Source organism: Rhagoletis pomonella, unplaced genomic scaffold (assembly GCF_013731165.1).
Source record: "Rhagoletis pomonella isolate Grant_MI unplaced genomic scaffold, Rhpom_1.0 Rhpom_scaffold_00005, whole genome shotgun sequence".
Taxonomy (NCBI): Eukaryota; Metazoa; Arthropoda; class Insecta; order Diptera; family Tephritidae; genus Rhagoletis; species Rhagoletis pomonella.
In genome coordinates this window covers 43,656,877-43,680,620 of record NW_023458559.1, presented here as the reverse complement: position 1 = coordinate 43,680,620, position 23,744 = coordinate 43,656,877, and the positions used below count along the sequence as shown (strand labels likewise).

The 23,744-nt window shown below is 39.4% G+C and overlaps 1 protein-coding gene across 5 annotated transcripts in view; it reads left to right on the top strand.

The window, feature by feature from the left end:
- Positions 1-23,744, top strand: part of LOC118739028 (protein split ends-like) — a 40,236-nt gene that overhangs the window by 15,154 nt on the left and 1,338 nt on the right. For 3 of the 5 annotated variants that reach the window (XM_036470115.1, XM_036470114.1, XM_036470113.1), the window contains exons 2-7: positions 211-1,361; positions 1,471-2,763; positions 3,917-6,460; positions 6,751-6,991; positions 7,060-8,919; positions 10,586-11,014. In XM_036470115.1, the coding sequence (XP_036326008.1) occupies positions 1,326-1,361; positions 1,471-2,763; positions 3,917-6,460; positions 6,751-6,991; positions 7,060-8,919; positions 10,586-11,014 (6,403 nt within the window). In that variant the 5' untranslated portion in view covers positions 211-1,325. The remainder of the gene's footprint in view (positions 1-210; positions 1,362-1,470; positions 2,764-3,916; positions 6,461-6,750; positions 6,992-7,059; positions 8,920-10,585; positions 11,015-23,744) is intronic. The other 2 variants (XM_036470116.1, XM_036470117.1) reach the window with 2 other exon arrangements.

Here is a 23,744-nt window from a genome sequence, read left to right as displayed (position 1 = left end):
TATGTGTGTACATGAGGATAAAAATGGGAACGAAAAAAAAGAAATTATGCAAAGATATTTTGTAACATATCATACTTTTTCAGCTAATTTTCCTAATCCCTTCTTGTACATTAAAAACATTAGTCTATGCAAGGGAATTTAGTTATATGCTTAGCTGCTTTTTCCTGGTTAATACATATGTATCTCATAAGTTTTTCTTTTCATTTTCAGATTTCATTAACAAATTGATGAGCAAAACAAACCAAAAAACGCAAAAGAAAACGGTTAACAAATGCTAAAAAGAGAGAAGTAGTTATAGTATACAAATGGAATTGAATAAAACCAGACAATTTGTCAAAAAGTGATACAAGAACATCGTGGAAAACTTCGCGAACCACAAACTTTAAAATAGTTGGTGTACAAAAAATTTTTAGAAAACTACGTAAGAAGGCGTCTACGCTTAGACGGCAGTGGTATTTCACTCCCGACTAAAAAACATTTAAAAAAGGGTTACATTAAAAGACAACTACAACGGAAACGGCATACCTCTAATAATCTTAAAAAGAAAATTTAAAAAAAAAATACCAATAAGATATCAAGGATACACATGTTTCTTAAAAAGATTAAGTAAAGTAAAAGTTTAGTAAACCAAAAGAGGCGGAAAGTTAAAAAGTGCAAAAAAAGGCGATGTGACATAGTAATTGTGCTACCCACCCACCATAATTGTTAGCAGTAGTGAAATCAATTAATACTATATGAAACACTGAAGAAAAGGCTATTTATAGGAAGTTAATATTCATTAGGTTCGCCAGTATGCCAGCACCACTAACTGGAGTAGCAAAACTAATAACAACAACAAGCAAAGGATTATCTTCGTATGCCTGTGTTTCTTCTACTAGAACGTAAAGGCACATCAATTGTTATTGAATTCAATAAATTGGCTTACGCACTCCCCGAATAGGTGGATTCCTACTGCATTTCTGCGACTGTAAGCCATTTATTTGCTGTAGAATTCTAATAAATAATACCGTAAAATTGAAAAAAATATATAAAAAAAAAAAGTCGCAAATACAACGGCATTCCAACTAATTAAAATTATACCCTCTGCAAGAGTACTAAAGCGTATATCTTAAGTAATAAAAGTAGGCCACACAGAAGCTTTTTTTGCTTATATAAAGGCAGAGCTTTAAAGGTGCTCTAAGCATTCTCAGAGCTGGATTTGTGTTTTGGGTTCCAGAAATTTTTTGGCGCTTTTATTTGATGCACATCTCAAAGAGGGAATTGAATCAAATTTGAATGTCGTCGGTGATTAAGTTTTATCGAAGTAGGAAGGATTCACTGGCACCATGCAAAGCTTGGATTCATCATGTCAAGAAGCTGATGTAAGTACAAAAGAAAATTTTACAAAATTTAATTGAAATTTAATGTATTTTTCTGAATTATTTCATTAACTCTGCGCTTCCTTCTTGATTGCTTTCCACCGCAATGCAGTTCATAATAAATGACACGCTTAAAAAGCTAAAAGGCTCTAGCACTAGCATTAATAGCAACAGCAATTCGACGTTACCGGCGTTGAACTCGAGCGGCAGTGGCAGTAGCATATTGAGGCAACAACATCCGCATCAACAATTAATTTATCAACAGCATCAATCTATTCCACAACAATCGAAGCAACCGCCATACTCACACTATCAGCATCTACAAACTGCGCTGCAGTGTCCCGCGCCGCCACAACAACCACAACTATTGACATCTCCACCGCCACCAGCACCACTGAGCAGCGTAACGTTCTCCAGTAAAAGTTCACTGCTTGACTCAAGTCTGCTACATTGTAATATCACACAGATTCCTAGCCAACCTCCTTATTGCATTTTCGATGATGGAACTGAATCACCAAGTGAAGTACCGCCAGTTGAAATACTCGCAACAAGTAATAGCAGTAGTGTTGGCGGCGGTTGCGGTAGCAGCAATATCGGTAGTAGCACAAGTGGCTTGGATGGAATTGTGCTACTCGCTGAACCTTCAACGAACGCGTCAGCGCATGGTACAGCTACATCTACGGTGCCATCACCATCGTCCTGTTCATCATCGACAAATCTTTCCAACTTTAATTCAATCACTTCCCCCTCGCCGGTAGTGCCCGATTTGTTGTTATCAACACCGCCAGGCTTAAATTCTACAACATCACTCGGCGAATCAAATGTAGCTAACATCGGAGTTTATGGTAGCTTGGGAACAAGTGCATTTCTAACATCTTTAACGCAGTCGTCACAATTCTCCACAGCAGCGCATCAAAGCAACAATAATAATATTACAATAACCAGTAATAACAATAACAAAAAGGCTGATAAACGTCCTTCCGCGTCCTTAAGTACACAACAACAACACCACAGCAATCATTCACATCATCATTACCAGCACCACTACCAACAATCATCAACAACAACGCATCTTCATCCACCTCAGCATTTGTTAAGTACATCATCGCCCTTGGCTGGTGCGCTGTCATCGTCTGCATCGCCTACCTCCTCGCCTAGCAAACGGCAAAAAATTTCAAAAGAATCAACAAGCCGATCATCACCATCAACATCGTCCGCGCGTAATTCTGGTAGCAAGCGCGACAGTAGCTCGTCGGCGGCATGTGCATCTGGTAGCACAACATCATCTAGTTCAGGTGGCGCATCATCATCGCCGTCATCTAAGTTCTTTAACATTCACGACAAAATACGCGAAAACTATCTACAATTGTTGGCTAATGATTTAAACTCATTCACGGAAACTGGGGTAAGCAAATGTACTATGATTGACTAATAATTATCCTAGAAGTTCAACGCATACTTTGTTAGGTTAGATTTAGCGCATATTTTTTAGTGCGCTCTATTTCAAACTGGAAACATTGTGTTTGCTTTTTGGAATTCACAAGATTTAAAAAACCAGTGCTGAAACAAATTTGGGGTCACTGAAACTCAAAAAGTCCTTATGTACACAATTATTAAAGGGAAGTTATTAATACAATATGTATTGTAACTCCAAACCTAACCCTTTTTCAAGAGTTCCTATCTTATACAAGCTCTAATTATCGACTTTTGCCCAAAAGATTCAAGTTTGTGGTGAGTCCGCCCGGGCTCGAGCTTTTTAAGGGACCTGAAATATCAGAACCATAACTTGTTAATATTTTTTTTTACAATAAAGGCTTTTATTAGAAATATATTCCGATTCGTGCTGATTCCCTCTGACCCTATACGCACATGTTTTTAAATTAATGTAATTTATGTATAAGGGCTCGTGATTTTTCATGGGGCTGGATTTTCTCTCGACGGCGCTGAGTCGTAGTTAACGATACTGAAAGGATGTAAGAATTTGCAATAGCCGAACAATGGCAATATGTTTTATATTTCCACGCCATTTCATAAAATCGTTCAAACTACTGCTTTTGTAACGTATTTACTGATCAAATTAAGCTTGATATCTTTTAAATAATAATAATAGATTGGCGTTTACACATATGTTAGTGTTTGGCCGAGCTTTTCATCCAATTTGTGGCGTGCGTCTTTTTATGAGAAGCTGTTTTTCATGGCAAAAATGCACTCGAAGGTTTGCCATTACTTGCCGAGGGCCGACCGCTGTCAAGAAGAACCCTTTTTTCTATTTTTTTTTTTTTGCGATGTTGCTTGACCAGGCCTGCTCACCACTACATTACAGCGGCCTTATCTAGCATGCTAAAAATATGTCATTAACGTCTCCGGTACAAAAAGTTAATCCAGAAAATAACTACCATTGATGGCAATAATAAACAACTTTTTTTCCCAACTTAAAAAGTGTCGGGCAAACTCACCAATTCTCAATTAAAAAAGTCCACACCAGCTATGCAATGCCAAAAAAAAAGATTATACTCTTGCATAAAACTATAATTACTATGTGCCTAATCTATTTGCAGCTCAAACAGCGTTCGCGTGCTTTTGTTCTGGAGCGTTTGGTAGAAAGTGAAAAACTGAATACAATTGTTGTAAACCTATACCCGGGCAATAAAGGATACTCATTAGCGTTACACTATGACGATCGGCAATTGTTAACGCCTAATGGCGAATTTGTGCATGCAGGTGATGGGTCGGGTACTGGTGGCGCGGAGAGCATACAAGCAGGTACGAGTGGCACTTCTTCCGCAACCACCTATAGAGGTGCTTCTAGTCGTAGCATTGGCAGTGGTAGTGGTAGTAGTAGCAGCAGCAGTAAACTAAGTTTCGCCGCTATACCGCCTGATTTAAAAGGCGCCGGTAATGACTATGAAAATGCCTCCGACTTGAAGCTCAAAGTTGCAGGCGGCAGAGCCGATGAACATGGCTTACAACAACATCAACAACATGAGTACCCACTGATCGAAGTACTGCGTTGGCCCTACGAAAATGATCAATTGCTACAGTGCATTGATCGTGAGGTAATACCGGACTTTCTTGTTGACATGTTGAATGCGCCCAGCCTCACATTGAACGCTTCGCACGATGACAGCGAAGCTGCACGTACCTACGTTAAGCCGAATGTCTTCTACGCTGGCTGTGTAATTGCGCAAATACGCGATTTTCGACAAACATTCGCTATTTCGACGAATATCTGTGATACGAAACACGTCCTTCTGCGGCCCACAAATGCCACCATATTTGCTGATGTGCAGCACTTGGCCAGCACAACGAATCTGAACATTAATCCAACGACATCGGCATCAGCTGCGGCAGCAGCGATTTGTGGTGCAGAGGATAAATTACAACTGGAAAGTCAGTTAGTGCTAGCCACTGCGGAACCGTTGTGTTTGGATCCCGATCCTAATATCGGTCGTTTTGCCATCAATGCACAGAATGCGCGACAACTGTTCAATACGCATGAGTTGCGACGTCAAATGAAAAAGTACACGCAAATTTCAATAAATCGAAAACGAAAATTGGATCAGTTTACTCATCATTACGGACTTGAGTTATGTGACTACTTGACACGACTGCGCGCACGGCCACGTACAAGTAGCCTGGTGAACGCTAATGCCGCCGCGGCCACAGCGCCTAGCAGCAATCCCCTGGTGAGTGCAATGCTCACTTCGTTCTCGTCGAAAGTACCACGTCGACCGCGTGACGTCATACGACCGATACGTCCGCCACGGCTGGAATATCCATCGAATCTGAAAGTACCCGAGCAGCTTATAAGTGTGGAAAAGTATGCTAAGACGTATGAGCGGCCACGTGAAACCACAGACTGCCAGCCGCAATTGATCGAAGAGTACGTGTTGGAAACTGAACGTGAAGAAAATGCTGGGCGACGTGTGATCTATCACATAAAACTTTCCATTTTTCAACGACCCTCGAATTCTGAGTACCTGGGTGAGCTATATGTCGATCGCGATTACCGTGAGGGTGAACGCAATGGTGAGTCTTGTCGCTTTTCGTTGGGCACACGCATACATGCGAATCGATACATACAGCAATTCACCGAGATTTTCACCGAAGAGGGACGCAAAGCAGTTAAAATCACGCACTTGGTGCCGGGTCATTTGCCCAAGGTAACACACACAGGCATCACACCGGAACAGCGACAGGCCTTGCTGATGCAACAACGACAGGCGGCACTATTAGCAGCACAACAACAACAGCAGCAACAACAACAGCATGTGCAACATGCTACGACCTCGGCGGGTAATGCTCAGCATGTTACTGTTGCAGCAGTGGCTAGTGGAAGCACCACAGCCAGCCAACACCAACAACCGCCGCAACAGCAACACGTTGTGTTGGTCGGACCGAATGGCCAGCAACAGCACATATTGCCCGCCACCGTACAACACATAGGCACTGTTGGACATCAACAACAAGTTGCGCAAACTGTTTGCGCCGTTGGCGGGGGCGTGCAGCAGCAGCAACAACAACAACACATTGCCATAACGCCAACAGGCGGTAATTTGACGAAGAATATCAACATTGTCGGGTTAACTGCCAGTAATGCGGCTGCTGTACAACAAGTATTGCGCCAACAACAACTACAACAGCAGCAACAACAACACCAACAAATTACAACACAATTTATAGATGCGAACGGCACAACGATGCACATACAGTCGAGCGGCGGCAATGTCAGTAGCGGTAGTGCGGGCATTATTCATGCGCAACAGCAGCAGCAGCAACAACAACAGCAGCCAGCGCAACACATCCAACTACATTCGGTTGCAGGTGGCAATACTCATACGACAACGCAGCTAAGCCTTAGCAACGGATCATTGGTGTTGGTGCAACAACATCCACTTACGCAAGCGCAGCAACAACAACAGCAGCAACAAACGCAAACGCTGCAACATGCCGGTATTACTATACAGCCCGCCAACTTGCAGCAACAACAACAACAACAGCAGCAGCAAAAGACTCAGGTCATCACGGCGGCGCAATTGAACGCCGTTACTGGCACAAATTCAGCGTTGCGCACACAACTCAGTTCCAGCGTGCCAATATTGGTATGTATAATAAATTATAGTTAAAAAATCCCAACAAATATTAAAAGTTTTGCAAATATATTGACTCCAGTGTAGCCTGAATGGTCTGGTTTTAAAAAAAGTTTTTATTCTTGCTGATCACTGAAAATGAGCCAAATCATCAATTTTATCAATTATATTGTATTGTCCTTAAGCCGTCCACAAATTTTCAATTTAATCAATTGTCTGAAGTACTTGCAAATAACGATGAAAGATTGTTGACGAACAGTCAGACCATTTTTAAATTGTTTAATTTTCTCGTTTTTTTTCAGCAGGCGCAGCTCAAGGCCGCGCCATTACTTACTGCACAACAGCAGCAGCAGATCTTGCATAAAACCACACAACAGCAACACAGTACTGCCAGTAGCAACAATAGTAGCAATTCGACGACGACGACATTACACACAAATCCTGCGATAAATGCAATCTTCACCAATATCATGAATAGCGCCAATCAATTCCAACAACAGAAGCAACAGCAGCAACAACAACAACAACAGTTGCAGCAGAACTGTGAGTATAATTGTACAGGCAGTCTAATCCATTTTTATGCAAATGTTTCCCATCTTATTTATTTGTAGCCAACAATAATAGCGGTGGTGTCAGCAACCCTAATGTGAAAAATAGCAGTAACGCCTCCATACGCAGCTTATTGAATAGCGCACCTGCCGCTATGACAAGTACACCAGTGGCCAGCGGCACTTTTACCACTTCGACCGGCCAACATCAGACCGTCACACAGGTGCAACACACATCTTCAACGCCTCAGCAGCAACAACACCAGCAGCAGCAACAGCAAACAATTGTGAGCGGTGAAAACTTTGTCCAGGTGACAACACAGCCAGCCACTGTTTCGGCGGCGACAACAGTGCAGCAACGTAAGCAGACCAACAACGAAGTGCTGCAGAATCTCCTTAATCCTAATCGAAAATTTAATATCGTCACCAGCGGTGGCAATATTGTGACTGCCAGTGCAGGAGGCACAACCTTCCGTACTGCAGCGGGCAATTTGGTTGCTGTCAATCTGAACCAAGCAGCCCAACATCAAAACCAAGGCCAGGACGGCCAGCAGATGCAACAGCAAACGACTGGCACCCAGGCACATCAGACGGTGCGCGTGTCAATGTCGGCACTCGCCTCACAATTAGCTTCACCGCCAGCGATTATGACGAATCCAAATGCGCCCAACTTTGGTTACACAGTGAGTGCGCTGGGTGCTGGTGGCGGCGGCGCCACGGTGAATACTGTAAGCAGCGTGAGCGGTGCATCTGGGGGCAGCATAAAAATACTCAATAGTGGCGCGCAGCAACAACGAGTTGCGTTGGCAAATGCATTACGACGAGACTCTAGCAACACAGGTGCCCCACCGAATGCTATTGTTGTTGGCGTGGCCGCACCATCACCTGGTAGTGACTCGAATGCGTCAAATGCCAGTGGCTTTGCGGTGCCGCAGCCAACCAGTACCACAAATTCAGTTGGCACCGCAACCAGCTTGACACTGCTAGGTGCGGCAACGCCGTCGCCTTCCGGCTCCGATCATTCACAGTCGTCATCACAAACGCAGAATCAAGTACTGCTTGAGCGCCTTCACAACAGTAGTGGAACTGCTGCGACTGCGATGCCAAATATGTCTCCCCAACAACAACAACAAGCGCACGTGCACACACAATACCTAGCGAAAACGTTGGTGCAATCGCCAGCTGCTGCCACATCCATACACTCACCCATGTCTAGTCCACATCCACAGCCATCGCCCTCACCACAGCATCACCACCAGCATCAGCAACAACAACAGCAATCAACTGCCTCCAACACGACGACTACGCTGAATTTACAGGGTATTAATCTCTTGCAAGGCGCCATAGCTAATTTTCCTGGACTGCAGAATGTGCAAGTGCAAATACCGGGCTTGGCTCAGCCGCTTTCGTTGCAGCTGCAGGCCGCTGTGCAACAGCAGCATGGCCAATCACAACAACAGCAGCAGGCGCAATCTAACGCTGCCACTGTCTCGTGCGTGCTTAGCGGCGGCGGTGGTGCGGGTGGTGCTACAGTAAGTAACAGCAATGCTGCGGCCGGTGTGGTCGGTAGCAGTGGCGTAGTTGGTCAACAGCCACATTTGCAACAACGTAGTTTATTGGTATCAGTTCCTGTCTCAACACACAGCCAACAGCAGCAACACCAGTCGTCGCAACAGCATACAATAACGCTGCAAGCGGCAACGGGGACGCAGCAAACCCAAAATCATGTGCAACATGTACCACCAACAGGTACGATTGTGAATCTACCTAGTGGCGGTACGGCGACCACTGCCGGTACACAAACTGTGATGCTAACGAATACCGGCGCGGGTGGTGCTGGAACCGGTGGTGCTGGTGTCGGCAATGCAGGAAATGCAGCAGGCGGTGGCGGTGCTACAGCAACAATGCTAACATTGCCAATTGGTAAGTTGAACATTTTATATACTATGAGACTTAATGCTTAAGTAGTTTTTTAGAAATATTGATATCTTTGGAATGGGTTTGAAAAAGTAAAATTTTTTTTTAGAAGATTGCATTTGTGGCATGTTTTATTAGGTCTTCCAATCGGGATTTAAAACGTATTATGTTTGCTTTCACGATTTTTCTGCGAGGAAGAACTTCTAAAATCTAAACTACTGATATCGCTCAATATTGTTGAGTTACGGCGGCACATTTGCTCCGCCGGACCCAAAGAAACAACCCAACGCCGAGCCACCACAAGGCTGCAAAGCATCTGTCTTATTTTCACATGAGCTAAAGTTCAGGGAAAAGCCAAATCCAAATCCACTGTTTCAGACGGACAAGCATTGAGATGCAAAATACTTGGTCCGACCAAATTAGAAAATCTAACTGAGCTTTCTTTTCAAGTTCAGTAATTTTCGTGCAAACTGACCTCCGCCACACCACCGCAGTATTTTTTCGAGATCTAATCTAAGTAGAAGCCCTCGAAGGTATTTAACTTCTACATCTAGAAGCTTGCTTAGTCACCACAAGTAGTTTAACTGATCGTAGGCATCCACGTTAATAACCCTAACATTTTAGAGCTTGCTAGCCCCCAGCGCACATAACTGTAATTGTAAATGAAGTACACAGCCGCAACAAGGTTCTCAACTTGTTGGCAGCGCTAGGGCCGGTTCTAAATTATGCAGCTCATTGTATTTTTCAAAGAGCTTGCTTTAATCGTCTGCACATTGAAGACATAACCTTTATGGTTAACATTGCAATTGGTTGAAAACTTTAAGAAATGAGCCAGCCCTTGCTTTCATCCTAAAATAAGTTAAAATTTATTTTTAAAAATATAATATTTTGTATCATTACTTATATAAATTTATTTCGCCCAAAAACATACAAATATCAACGATAAGCAAACTAAAATTATACTTCAAAAATTTGCATTAAAATTGCCGAAACTACACTAATTCTTTTTTCTTTTTGCATTTCTCATTGCTTCCTAACGAAACAATGCTACCCTCCTTTCCCTGAACACATTACTCAACTCAAACCTCAAAAAAACAATCCTTGCATATCACAAATTGATACATTATTACGTCATTCTGCTGCACATACAATGCTTGCACATCATATAATTTTACTTTATTTTCACACTTTGTTATACAAATTTGAAAATTAGTTTAAACTCAAACTGTACTTAAATATGTAAGCAGAAAGCTATGTTCCCTCCTCTCCGCACCAATTAGCTGCACAAGTGTAACATATGTATTCACACACAATGTTCTTGTATGTAAATGTCGAACAAATTTTGATACTTGTAACTACTTGTTTCAGTAAACAAACCTTGCGAAATCAAATCGCTTCCTCACTCCTTTTTCCACAAATCTTGCCCTGTCCACCCCAAAGCCGCACATGCGACATGTTCCTTACTAACATTTTCATTTAACAGAAAGAGTATGTAGAAATTATCATTTTGCCAAAAAGTGTAGAACAAAAGCAACAACAAATTGTCTAATATTTAATCACATACAAACGTTCGTTCACTCGTTCAACCAGTCAACCAATTCATTTAACCAATAAATCAACAACATCAAAAAAATCAAAGCAACAACCCGCGTACTTCCCCTTTCAATTCCAGCTCAATTTGTTGGTCCCGGTGTACAAAAACTAAATCCTCAAACAATCCGTACCTCAAGTGGTGGTGGTGGTGGTGTTGCAGGTGGCAGCATTGTAATACAACAGCAACAACAGACGCCACAACAGCAGCAGCAGCAGCAAGTGACGCAACAGCATCAGCAACAGGGCCATCAATCGCAACAACAACAACAACAAACTACTACGACAATAAATGTGAGTGGAGTTGCCGCGGGCAGTGGCGGTAGCGGCGGCGGCATTGTCAGTAGTGGTCAACAGACAGCAATTCAATTGGTGGGCACCATACAGCAACGTCCACGCAACATACAAGTTGTCGGTACGAAACAATTGAGCGGCGCACAAAGGCAATTAATTGCGACGCAACGCAATATTGGCAGTTCGACGTTGAAAATCGCCGCGACCCCAATTAATGGTAAGACATGAAATTATTAACTAGAAAGATATGCAAGAGAAATGTTTATGAATCATAAACATGCATACACCTGTGGCCAAAATATGTGCATAATAGAAACACGATATTGGGTTTATTTAATATTTATTATTTTTTATAAAATTATAGCTCAATATCAAAAACCATTTAAGTCAAAATCTCAAAATTCATGGAGAAAGTTACAAAATTCTAAAATCTAAATTTGAAGCTTTTTAATCAGAATTTAAGATTAGTAGTTTGGTATGCAGTTTTATAGTCCGTTTGATTTTTGTATAATAAATTGGAAGTTTGGAGTTGCTAAAATATCACGTTGATTTTTTATAATTTTTATTTACCTGAAGGAGTTAGTCATTTTCTTCCATACAAAGTATGTTCGACAAAAAATTATTAAAAATCAACAAAATATTTACATGGCTTGAGCAATACTTTTATAAAAAAAAGTATAAAAACTAAATAAACAGAAGAAAAGATGTCTAAACTGGTCAACATTTTGTGTTTCTGTTATTTTGTCCATTGGCGTACGTATGTATGTACATTAGGGCGGTCCACAAAAAAGTTTGAAATGTAAAGCTCTCACCCCCTATGAATTTTCTAAATGGAAAAAATAATGACCGCTTTTTTTTTAATATATATGACATATTTAGAACTGCCCCAAAGACCATAAAGTTTTCCATGTATTTTTTATGGGGAAAACACTTTTTCGTAAAAATAGTATAGAGTTCTTGAAAAACAATATTTTTCGATCGGAAAACTTTTTTCTCTTTTGAATAGTTTCAATAATGCATATTTTTGGATTCTTAAAGGACCTAAATAATAGGGGAGAATGGTTCCGTGCGCAGAAGTGGAAAGCATTTGGCTGCCATTCACCTGGGAGTGGCCAGAAGTGATTCTTTTGCGTACGGTTCAAATCGCAGCTCAACGTCCGGATATTTATATCCACGTATCCTCTAAGTAGCAACCAAACACCCGTTTGGGAGCGAGCTAAAGTGAAAAGGTGTAAAACTTCGCATGCCCTGGGTTTGGGTCCCGCCACGTTATAATCCCCCCGAATGAAAAAGTTCAGAAAGCCTCGGATGAGACCCCTTTTTCTGATTACGATCACGGCATATGTATAAAGGACTGTGATTTGAAGTTAGCCATGGAGAAGTAGACACTTTGAACGTACCGAAAGGTGATGTAGATCTACGTAACTTTGATGTCTGCTATGATGATGTTTATACACAACTTTTAAAGCTGAAGGTTAAGAAAGGAGCTGGGCCAGATGGACTGCCGAATTTGTTCTTGAAAAACTGTGCTATCGGCTTCTGTGAACCAATCACACATATCTTTAGTAAATCCCTGCAAACTGGTGTGTTCCCCGCTGTATGGAAGATATCTTATATCAGTCCCATTCACAAATCCGGACTGAAGTCAGACGTATGTAATTACCGACCAATTTGTATCCAATCGTCGCTAGCTAAACTCTTGGAAAAACTGGTATTGCCCTGTATGTCCTTCGCATTCAAGAATATCATAACTACCAGGCAACACGGATTTACATGTGGTAGGTCGACATCCACCAATCTATATCAATACGTCACCTACATTTTGGATAAAATGAATGGCAATAAAGATGTGCACGCAATATACACAGACTTCAGTAAAGCTTTCGACATGGAGGACCACAACATACTACTTGACAAACTTGTTCTGTATGGAGTAAAAGGGAATGCTTTAAAATGGTTTCGATCTTACCTGTGTGAAAGATATCTGCAAGTCAGAGTCAATGGCTATATTTCTAGTAGTTTTGCTTCTACTTCTGGAGCTCCGCAAGGTTCACATCTGGGACCAATTCTGTTTAATATCTTCATAAATGACATTGGTAATGAACTTAAGTCTGAATATCTGCTCTATGCAGATGATTTAAAGATATATAGAAAGATAACCAGTGATGAAGACGTTGATATGCTACAGCATGATGTTGATAAGATCCACGACTGGTGTACAACGAATAAACTCTATTTAAACACGAGAAAATGCGCTGTTATGTCCTACTCCCGTTCGCGTGAACCGCATACACTTGTATACTGGTTGAACGGTCAACAATTACAGGTGGTCACAACCATTAAAGACCTTGGTGTAATCGTTGACAGTGAACTAAGTTTCGCCAGCCACATAAAAAAACATAGCATTACGAGCACACAAAACGTTAGGGTTTATTCTCAGATCTGGCAAAGATTTCCGAAATCCGTACACTCTCATCCGACTGTTTAATGCACTGGTAAAACCAATCATTGAGTACTGCTCTATAGTTTGGTCACCGTTCACAGACCAGCTTGTCAATAGACTGGAAGCTCCTCAGCTCAAATTCTGCAAGTATTTGCCATACTTTTTAAGCTCTTCGGGTGTAACCATGAACACCAATGAAGTCTATAAACATTTCGGAATCAGTAGCCTCATGAGCAGAAGGCAAGTTGCCGACCTGTCCTTCTTCTACAAAGTAATCAATGTTCACATTTGTTCACCTGAAATTCTTGAGCAATTTGGGTTCATCTGCCCCAAAGTGGGCCTCAGAATCAACCGCCAACTCGAAACAACAAGGACGACAAAGAACTACATATTGCACGGGCCTAACAATAGAATCGCAAGACTTGTAAATGAACATTGCTCTACTTTAAATTTCTTTGGAGGAACTCATGCGCTGTTTATGAAAAACGTGAAGGATCAACTACTTCTTACTTGAAACATCATACACAGCTATACGATAGTGCGCTTGTTATACTAGTCTTTTTACATTGAATTGCGTCATTGAATTGTTTAATTGTTCTTGTAATGTAATTATCCTAGAATGTTTAATGTGTTTAATTATTACATTAGTACAAAGCCGATTGGCGTTAAGCGTTAAGCAATAATAAATTAAATTAAATATATAAAAAATTATAGTTATGCACCTTATCCAGACCCCTAATGGGGATGGGGCCTCTGCCCGGCTGGTTGGTGTCCTCGGGGAAAACAAAGGCTGACATCACCGCCATCCAAGAAATGCGATGGACGAGGCAAGGCGAGGTAAGCGCATAGCCTTACGGCGTCTACTACGGTTGCCACGTAAAGGAGCGCAAATACGGTGTTGGATTCGTGGTAGGAGAGAGACTCTGTCGCCGAGTACTGGCGTTCACCCCGGAGGACGAACGTCTAGCCACAATCCGCATCAAAGCGAGATTCTTCAACATCTCGCTAATCTGCGCCAATGCCTCGATGAAAGAGAAGGACGAGGCGTCCAAGGATCTCTTCTATGAGCGCTTTGAGCGTACATAAGAACGCTGCCCTCGACACGATATCAAAAACGTGCTCGGCGATTTTAATGCCAAGGTGGGCAAGGAGAGGATATTTGGCGCTACTGTCGGAAAATTCAACCTCCACGACGAAATGTCCGATAACGGACTGAGGCTGATCGACTTCGCCGGGGCCCGAAACATGGTAATATGTAGTACTAGGTTCCAGCATAAGAAGATCCACCAAGCTACATGGCTGTCTCCATATCGAACAATCGGAAACCAAATCGACCATTTTGTGATAGACGGAAGGCATGCTTCCAGCGTTATAGACGTACGTACACTCCGAGGGCCAAACATCGACTACTATCTTTTTGCGGCCAAGATACGCACCCGCCTATGTGCATACAAAAATGTGCGCCCAACAATGCAAAGAAAGCTTAACGTCGAAAAGCTGCAATCACAACAGACGGCCAATTTATTCGCCATTTGGCTCACACACCTGCTCTCTGAGAGCCCTCGTCAACAAACCGACATATGGGAGCAGTGAAACCACATTTCCCGCTCATTAAGTACCACCGCCGAAGAAGTAGTCGGATTTCAGCGAGCCTGAAAGAACAACTGGTACGATGAGGAGTGTCAGTAAGCTGCAGAGAAAAAAGATGCCGTCCACAGGGCCACGCTGCGATCTTGCGCAACGCCTGCTATGTGAGGCGCTATAAGGATCTGAAGAGGGAAGCTGCAATAAGAGAGAGGCCGAAATACGTGAGTGCGAAGAGCTTAAAATGCTGACCGGCAGGAAGAATTCCCGAAAATTTTACCAGAGAGTTAGGCGACTTACGGAAGGTTTCAAGACCAGGGCGAACTCCTGTAAGAACAACCATGGTGACCTAGAAACCGATGTCCAGAACGCATTTAAATTATGGAGCGAGCACTTTTCCACCGTATTGAATGGCAGCAGCACTGAACGTAGTGGAGCAGACGAACCCGAGCCCGATGTCCGATGAAGATGGAGTCGATGTCCCACAGCCTGACTAGGACGAGTTACGAGTAGCGATAGCTGAAAAACTACAGAGTTGTTGGAGCTGACAGCCTGCCAGCAGAGCTATTCTAGTGCGGCGGCAAGGAAGGTTATAGGTCTTATCAAGTGTATTGTGTGAAAGATTGGACCTTATCAGTGGACAAAACGAAGTATCTCCTGTCATCACACAAACAGCCAGAGCATACGCGTCACTATTGACAGTTGAAAGTTTGAAAAAGGCGACGACTTCGTTTATTTGGGAACCATCATTAACACCAATAATAATGTCAGCCTTGAGATCCAACGGAGAATCACTCTCGTCAACAAGTGCTACTTTGGACTGAGTAGGCAATTGAGAAGTAATGTCCTCCCTCGTCGTACAAAGATCACACCCTATAAGTCACTCATCATGCCTGTGCTGGTGTATGGCGCGGACGTATGGACAATGAAAACATCTGATGAAGCGGCTCTTGGAGTTTTCGAGAGAAAGACTCTGCGAAAGATTTATTTATTTTTTTATTTTTTTCAGTCGATTTAACGATGAGCTGTATGAGCTTTATAACGATATAGGATATAGACATAGTGCAGTGAATTAAAATTCAACGGCTCCGCTGGCTTGACCATGTCGTTCGACAGAAAACCGCTCCTGCTCGGAAACTGTTCAACGCGGGCCGCGATGCTGGTAACAGTAAGAGCTAGGCCTCTGCGTGGGAAAGACCAGGTGGAGAAGGACTTGGCTTCACTTGGCATTTCCAATTGGCGTCAGCTGGCACAGAAGAGAAATGACTGGCGAGCTGTTTTGGACTCGGCTAAAATCGCTTAGACGCCAATAAAGAAGAATAAAAAATAGTTAAGATGAAAAAATGGTTAAATAAACAATTGGGTACAATAAAGAGAAACAGAGTTTTCCGACCGGAAATCAGTCTCATTGGGAGTGTCGTGTCGAGTACCAGTCGCAATTCGAGAGTCGAGTCGTATCGAAAATTGCATGTCATTGCCTAACATTTCGACTCGACTTATGTGCTCAAACGGAAAAACTTGGCAGCACTGGATAATTTTCGACAATTTTCGTCGTCAACTTACTTCAGCACGACAGTAGGCAATGCTAATGTTGTCGACTCGTGCAATTTGGTCTAATTTACGAGTAATGCGACGAGGCTGATTTATTTTCAATAATTCTATACCATTTCTACGAAAAGGTCCTCTTTTTCCATTTAGAAAAATCCTAGGCGATGAGAGTTTAACTAAAAAAAAAAATAAAAATTCGCCGCATGTATTTTTGGACCACCCTATCGCCGCCCGTATGCCAAAAACATGAATGTGTAAAAGTGAAAACTTTGGGAAATCACGCAAGAATTTTTTTTCGAGTTTTGACTACATTCATGTAATTGATATTGTAAAATATGTGGTTTCTGGGTTTTGGTATAGCGCGTTTTTTTATAAAGAGCTTTTCATATTTCGAAAGTGTCACAAATACTTACATTTTGCCACACTTCAACAATATTTAATGATTCCCTCATTTATGTTAAAAAAAAAATACCAAGAATATACAGATAGAATCAAATAAAACCAATTTTGCTTCACCTCGCTTGCTTAGGTTTCAACAAATGTATAATTCATTTTGACTGCTGATAGTTTCTGCTAGTTTGGGTTAAGAAACGTTTTCCAGCAGAACGTAGTGGTAATAATCTGCAATTCAAATTATAACCGTTGTATGTACATCAGACCGTACCAGAAAAAAGTTCGCCGTACACCCCTGAGTCAAAGTATTTTCAAACAAAACAAGTAAAGAAGTATAAGTTCGGGCGAAACCGAACTTTATATACCCGGCGCAGGTATCAAATATCGTTGGTTTAACTTTCTCTAAACTACCTTGGCATGATAATCAGGACTGTTTTTCCCGATTTCAAACGGTTTCGATAATATGCTGAATTAGGCTTAATGATATAATTGAACCAAGTTTGGTAAAAATCGAGTCGTTGCCGAGATATACTTTTGTAGTCTATAGCAGTCTTATTTATTGTTAAGAGATTGTTGTAGCTATTAACTTGGAGTAAATTAGTAGGACTAGTGGGAGTATATTAGCAGTTATTGAAATATTGGTGTTTTCGTATTTCTGAAACATACCGTTATATGGAAAGCTGGTGTAATTTTAGTCCGATTTGAATAATTTTTCACGAATTTATTTCCCGTATCAAGGTTATACAGTGTACCGAGTTTGGTAGAAATTGATAAAAAGGTTACCGAGATGCGCATTTGTGGTCATAAGTCAACGGCGTCACGCCCATTATCCAAAAATTTATAATAATCTAATTTTCTGCTAAGTGGTGATTGCAATCATCGATTTTAAGTGAATTAGGCTTAGTAGTTGCTGATTTATGGCAGTTTTCGTGTTTCTGTAAAACAGATTTCTTAGCTAGACGCTAGGCAAGGCTCGTACCGAGTTTGGTAAGGATTGGTGAAGCGGCTATTGGGACACAGCATGTCATCATAAGTTTGCAAAAATTTCATAATTATGTTATTTTTTGCCACAATTCTTCTTCACATACTAATTTTCAACAATTTGCATCCAATATTAACTGAAATATCCCAGTTCTTGCATTTTTCGAAAATACCGTTATATGGGAAGTGGGCGTGGTTACAGTCCGATTTCGCCCATTTTCAATACCAACCTACCTTGGATAAATGGATACCTATATACAAAATTTTTGGCTCGAGTTATCGTGTACACGGACGAACGGACAGACAGATTCGTTTCGATTCTCGATTCGTTTTGGCTGTTACAAACAACCGTTATGTGAACAAAGTTAATATACCCTTGTGCACAAGTGCGCTCGGGTATAAAAATTTTGGATTCGAATATTTTTGAATTGCCAGTGCCACTTAACTTAAAAGGAAAAATAAACCAATTTTTTCATATAAAAAAAATTACTAATTAGTAATACAATTGAATACCGTATTTAAATAAAGCATATAATTTATATTGTTTTAAGCGTTAATTCGTTCATGTTCACCCACAGCCCTGTTAAACATAAAGCAAAGTAACAGAAGTCCAAGGCATATAAAAATATAAAAACACCATGATTTTTGATTTTTTACATAATAGGTTATATATGTATAAAAATTAAAGATAATTTTCTGTTTTATTTAAATAAAGTATTCAATTGTATTACTAATTAGTAATTTTTGGTTTAAAATATTTTTTATAGGAAAAAATTGGTATTTTTTTCCTTTTAAGTGTTTCTCAAATTTTTATATACGAAGTATACAAATACGCATATCAAAAGAAAGCGGGTTTAATCGCCTTTACAACGGTACCAATTGTTTAAAAATCGGTGAGTAATTTTTTTGTTTAAAATATTTTTTTTTTTTTGATAAAAAAAAAAAATTGTTTTTTCCTTTAAATATGGTTTTTCTCACATTTTTCTATACGAAGTATACAAATATGCATTTCGAAAGAAAGGGGTTTAATCGCCCTTACAACGATACCAATTTTTTAAAAATCGGTTAGTATTTTTTGTTTGATAAGTATTTTTTCCTTTTAAGTGTTTTTCTCAAAGTTTTTTATACGAAGTATACAAATGTGCATATCAGAAGACAGGGGATTTAATCGTCTTTACAACGATTCCAATTTTTTAAAAATCGGTTGGAATTTTTTTATTTAAAATATTTTTTTTATAAAAAAGGTATTTTTTCATTTAAATGTGTTTTTTCTAAAATTTTTATATACGAAGTATACAAATATGCATATCGAAAGAAAGGGTGTTTAATCACCTTTACAACGATGTAATATTTTTTTAAATCAGTTCGAAATTGTTTGAAATATAAGGAATTTAATTTTTCGAAGACCTGAACTTTGACCCCTTATAGCACCTGTAATATAAGTTTGTACAAAAAAAGTTATATACCATTTAAATAAGAGCAAAAGGAGGATTACGTCTATATTTTTAGTTTTAATTATTTTTATGCAATAATTAAATATGATTTTTTACCAAAGGTCCTATTTCGCACTTCGAAGGCCCATATCTCGATTTCGGAATCTAACTTCGAAAAACGGAGAAATTACTCTTTTACCTATGACTCAATCTCTTAAAAGAAATGGTTTGGTTCAATACCCAGAAAAAAAGTTGATTTTGCCGTACAGTGTAGTTGAAACATGGTAGAAGTAAAAATATTAAAATTTAAAAAGTTACCTACGAAGAGAACTAAATAATTCTTTTGTTCTTTCAATCCCTACATGTGTATGTCTGAAGGTACTGGCCCAATGCAGGCTTGCTTTGCTTGCTTCGCTCCGAGAAGTGTCAAAAATTATTTGGAACATACTGAAATGTATAAAGGCTGGCCAAATGGCAGCTTTTCTTCACTTGCTTTAAGCGCCTCAAAGTTTTAAATAGACAAATGTTTTTTTTGAAAGCGTTTTGTAGGCTTTTGACAAAGAGGTATGTTCCTTTCAAAATACATAAATTCAAACAAAAATTTGCTTACTAAATTTAAAAAAGTCACAGAAAATGCAGGTAATTCGAAATGAAATAAAAATGATTCATTGTTTCCATATTTATATTTAACATATCGTTATCTTATAGTAAAAAGTCGCAAAGCCCAGTTTTACAAATTTTACACGAGAGGAAAAAACGTCTAGCTCTTGCTGCAAGTAAATCGCTTTTTTAAGTTATAGTTTTTTTTAGTAAATGTAGATATAGATATGTATGTATCATTATTATCATTTCTTTTAAATACAAACATTATTTCGCATTAATTTAAAAATAAATCTGAAAGTTTTTGATAAATTTTTTTGAGTTTTCTAGGAAATAATTATTAACGTTAAGGGAACAGACATTGACTTTTCAACCAGACAGCTGGATACTTTGACAGCGTTCCAAGCCACCATTCGGCCAAGCAAGTTTTCAAAGTAAATCAAAGCAAATTGAAGTCAGCAAGGCGCGCAAAGCAAGCCTGCATTGGGCCAGCGCCTTGACTCAGAAAGTTTTACAGTACTGTACTCCGCAATGAACGATTTTCATCTCCAGAACAAGCTTTTAACGCGTTCACATTCCACGTTTTTGAGAATCACTGCTTATGTAAAAGTGTATATCAGGCGACCCCAGAAACTCCGAGCAACAAATTTCAACTGCATCCAATCATTTTACAAATTTTTGTCCGCAATATTAGATTTCAATTTATCATCGTAAAGTAAAGATTTTTACCGAATTTCCCAGAATGTAACGAATTTTTTTACCCAAACCAATTTTGGAGAGAGGATGAAAGAATTGTGAAAATATATCCGCCATTTTGGAGTTTAAAAATTCATAATTATATTCCTTATCACCTGCCCCCAAAACCCCCGAATAACGAGTTTCAAGTTATTTCAATCATTTTCAAAACTCTGTTTGGCATATTGGATTTCAAAAAATGCCACTCATCATCGAAAAGTAAACATTTTATACCAAATTTTGAAGAATGTAATGTGACTTTTTTACCCGGACCAATTTTGCAGAGGGTGCTCCAGTTGACGAAAAACGCCTCATACGTAAGTCGTGCGAGAGAATTTGTTTCTTTTTTTTCGCTGGTTTAAAGACTTATTAAGTGCCCCTCGTATTTTTATATACAGTGCAATCCGGTTATAATGGACTCCACGTGACCGCGTCAAATTGTCTATTATAACCGAGTGTAGAATATAATATTTTTAAGTAATAAAGAAATAATGTATGTACATGTATAAATACAAAACTGTATACTTCTCATGCAAGGTAAATGCCCTTTTTCCAGATCAAAAACCAACCGTCACTTACAATCTACCGCAGAAGCTGATTGCCTATTTTGACAGATTTCGGTAAACCAATGAACTTTGTTGAGGTATATAGACATTTTCTGTTGCAGAGACGGTTGCTTCTCTTTACTGAATTCGGGAAATTACCGAACTTTGTTTATTGCAGAGATTCTTTTTTTAAATTTGGCCTTGACAGCCCCGGTTATAATGAACAAAACCCGATCATAACCGAGTTTATTTTAACCGAGTTTTATTTCATATATTTGAACTGGTACTTTACAAATAGGTCTATAATAACAGAGTTTCCATCTTAAGCGAGTCCATTTTGAAAGGACTACACTGTATTTTTAGAAAATTTTTGAAAATACCTTGACTTTTCCAAATTTACTTGGGTTTGTGATTTAATCATTTTGTTTTTGAATATGTGTGTACTAGGGTTGTTTCGAATGTCACATTTTTCACTTTCGCGAATGCGAATGTGCGAAAGCGAATGTTAGGAATAGCATTAAATAAGCTATAATCAACTTAAATTTCCTTTTATAAATTATACAGTGTTTTAATCTAGTAGTCAAAGTTCAAAAGGAGCATATTAAATTTCAGGAAAAGTAATTTTGCTACCTTTTCTCCCATGAGGCGAATTCTTAGAGACTCGTACATAAGGCCGGCTACACCGAACAATTGCTCACTTTCGACGCATAAAGTACTAAAATTAACTAAACCATGTAACTCTTAATACAACTACGTAAAATATGAATAGAACTGAAATATTTTACAGGTCATCAAAAAAAAAGACCACTTTGCAAACGTTAACAAAAAATGCGAACACATTTGAGAGGGTGCCCAATTAGATCTACATATTTATAGCGTGGCGACGAATAACTGTTACCCAGGTTTTTTTTGAGAAATAAAAGGGTCTTTTATAGATCTTGCGAAAAAAAGTATTTTATTGTTACAAATTTGTAATACAAAAAAAAGAAACGTGAATTTAAGTCCTCAAAACTTTAATTCGCTAGCAATATGGTTGTATTGGAGCTGCAATTAATGCGTCAGTGTTACTTTTTATGAAAGAGCATCACGTTCTATGCGAAAAATTGGGCGACTCTCCCTTCATCAAGCGTTCGAGATGAAGAAATGTTGACAATTAATAATAATAATAATAATAATAGATTGGTGCTTACACATATGTTAGTGTTTGGCCGAGCTTCTCCTCCGAGCTTCTATCCGTCCTGTATTATACGGGACAGTCCTCTTTTTTCGTCAATTGTTCTAGTAATTTATTTATTCCATACGGGACGCCAAAAGTTCTGTATTTCTTTTATTGTCCCATATTTGTCCCATATTCGGTATTTTGGCGCCCTAGCAGCTCATAAAAATGACATGCCTATGAACTAGTACTAGGTTTTATTTTAATATGGACGCTTGTGATTCGAATCAAGAAGCACATATGTAAATGACGTTGAAAAACTGGGTATTTGTGAGTAGATATGAATCGAAATTAGACGTTAATGATTATTGTTCAAATTTCTGAAAGAAATTGCACTAGTATTAGGCTTTTCAAAGGTCTTTTCAACGCATCTCACGATGAATATTTTGTATGGAGCAAAGCATATTGCAGTAGTAGAGCAGCTGATTTTCCTTTTTTTTGAGAATCTCGTCTTTAAATTGTAATTTTCTTTACATTTTACTCAAGGCGAATTAATATAAGGTGATAGCAGAAGTACAAAAACAAAAATTTACATGTATTTTGTTTTTGCTTTGGCGGCGTAAACTGTCAAAATCTGTAAGAGTGTGTGTAGAAATTCAAACAAAATTTTTCAATTTGATATCAGAAGCCGTGCGGCGAAACACATACACAAAATCAGCTGAGCTAGTAACAGCACCTTATATAAATTCGCCTTGATTTTACTCTAAAATTTTTAACTTTGTTTATGAAAGGGAAATGGAACTCTTCAAAGGTACGCTTTGCAATTCAGCTCGTTCCGCATGCTATTCACTGCATTGCGCTTGGCCGAAATCAGAGTCTCCGTGGAATAACTCGTGCTTCAAAAGTATTAGGATATTTTCATCATGTTTTTCTGCCTTGGAATGTTTGCATTTTTAAATTCATTTGTAATGCTAACTAACATAACCTTATCAGTCCGATTCTGAACAGAAACTCCCCGGGAGTTTTTCTTTTTTCCCTTTCCTGCTATCATGAATTTTTATTCACTCCCTTTGGATTTTTTATTTTAAATGGCGGAGTTGAGCTGCCAAAAAAGTGTCAAAAAGCTCTTTCGAAGTTCGAGTTTCCTCCTCCCAAGTTTTCGGGAAAATGCTATTCCCTGGGAGTTAATTATTGGAGGATTTATTGCTCGGGAGAAACAAATTTTTTGCAGCACAAATTCCCCGGGAGTATTCAGAATTGGGCTGCATACTTTCACATAAATTTTAATTAAAAAATCCCTTCTAAAATGTATGCAGGGAAGCACTTTCTTCATACCTTCTTGGATAGGCCTTTTAGAATGGCTTCAGTGAACCCAAATTATCTTGTGAGGAATTGCTCGTTTAAAGTAATATTAATAGTTATAACATAAGACAAAGCAATCGTTCAATACGAAAATGCTCGTGCAGTGCACTAGTACATAGCCGCGTTGGCTATAAAACAATTTTTTGGTGCAGAACTATTTTTTTGTT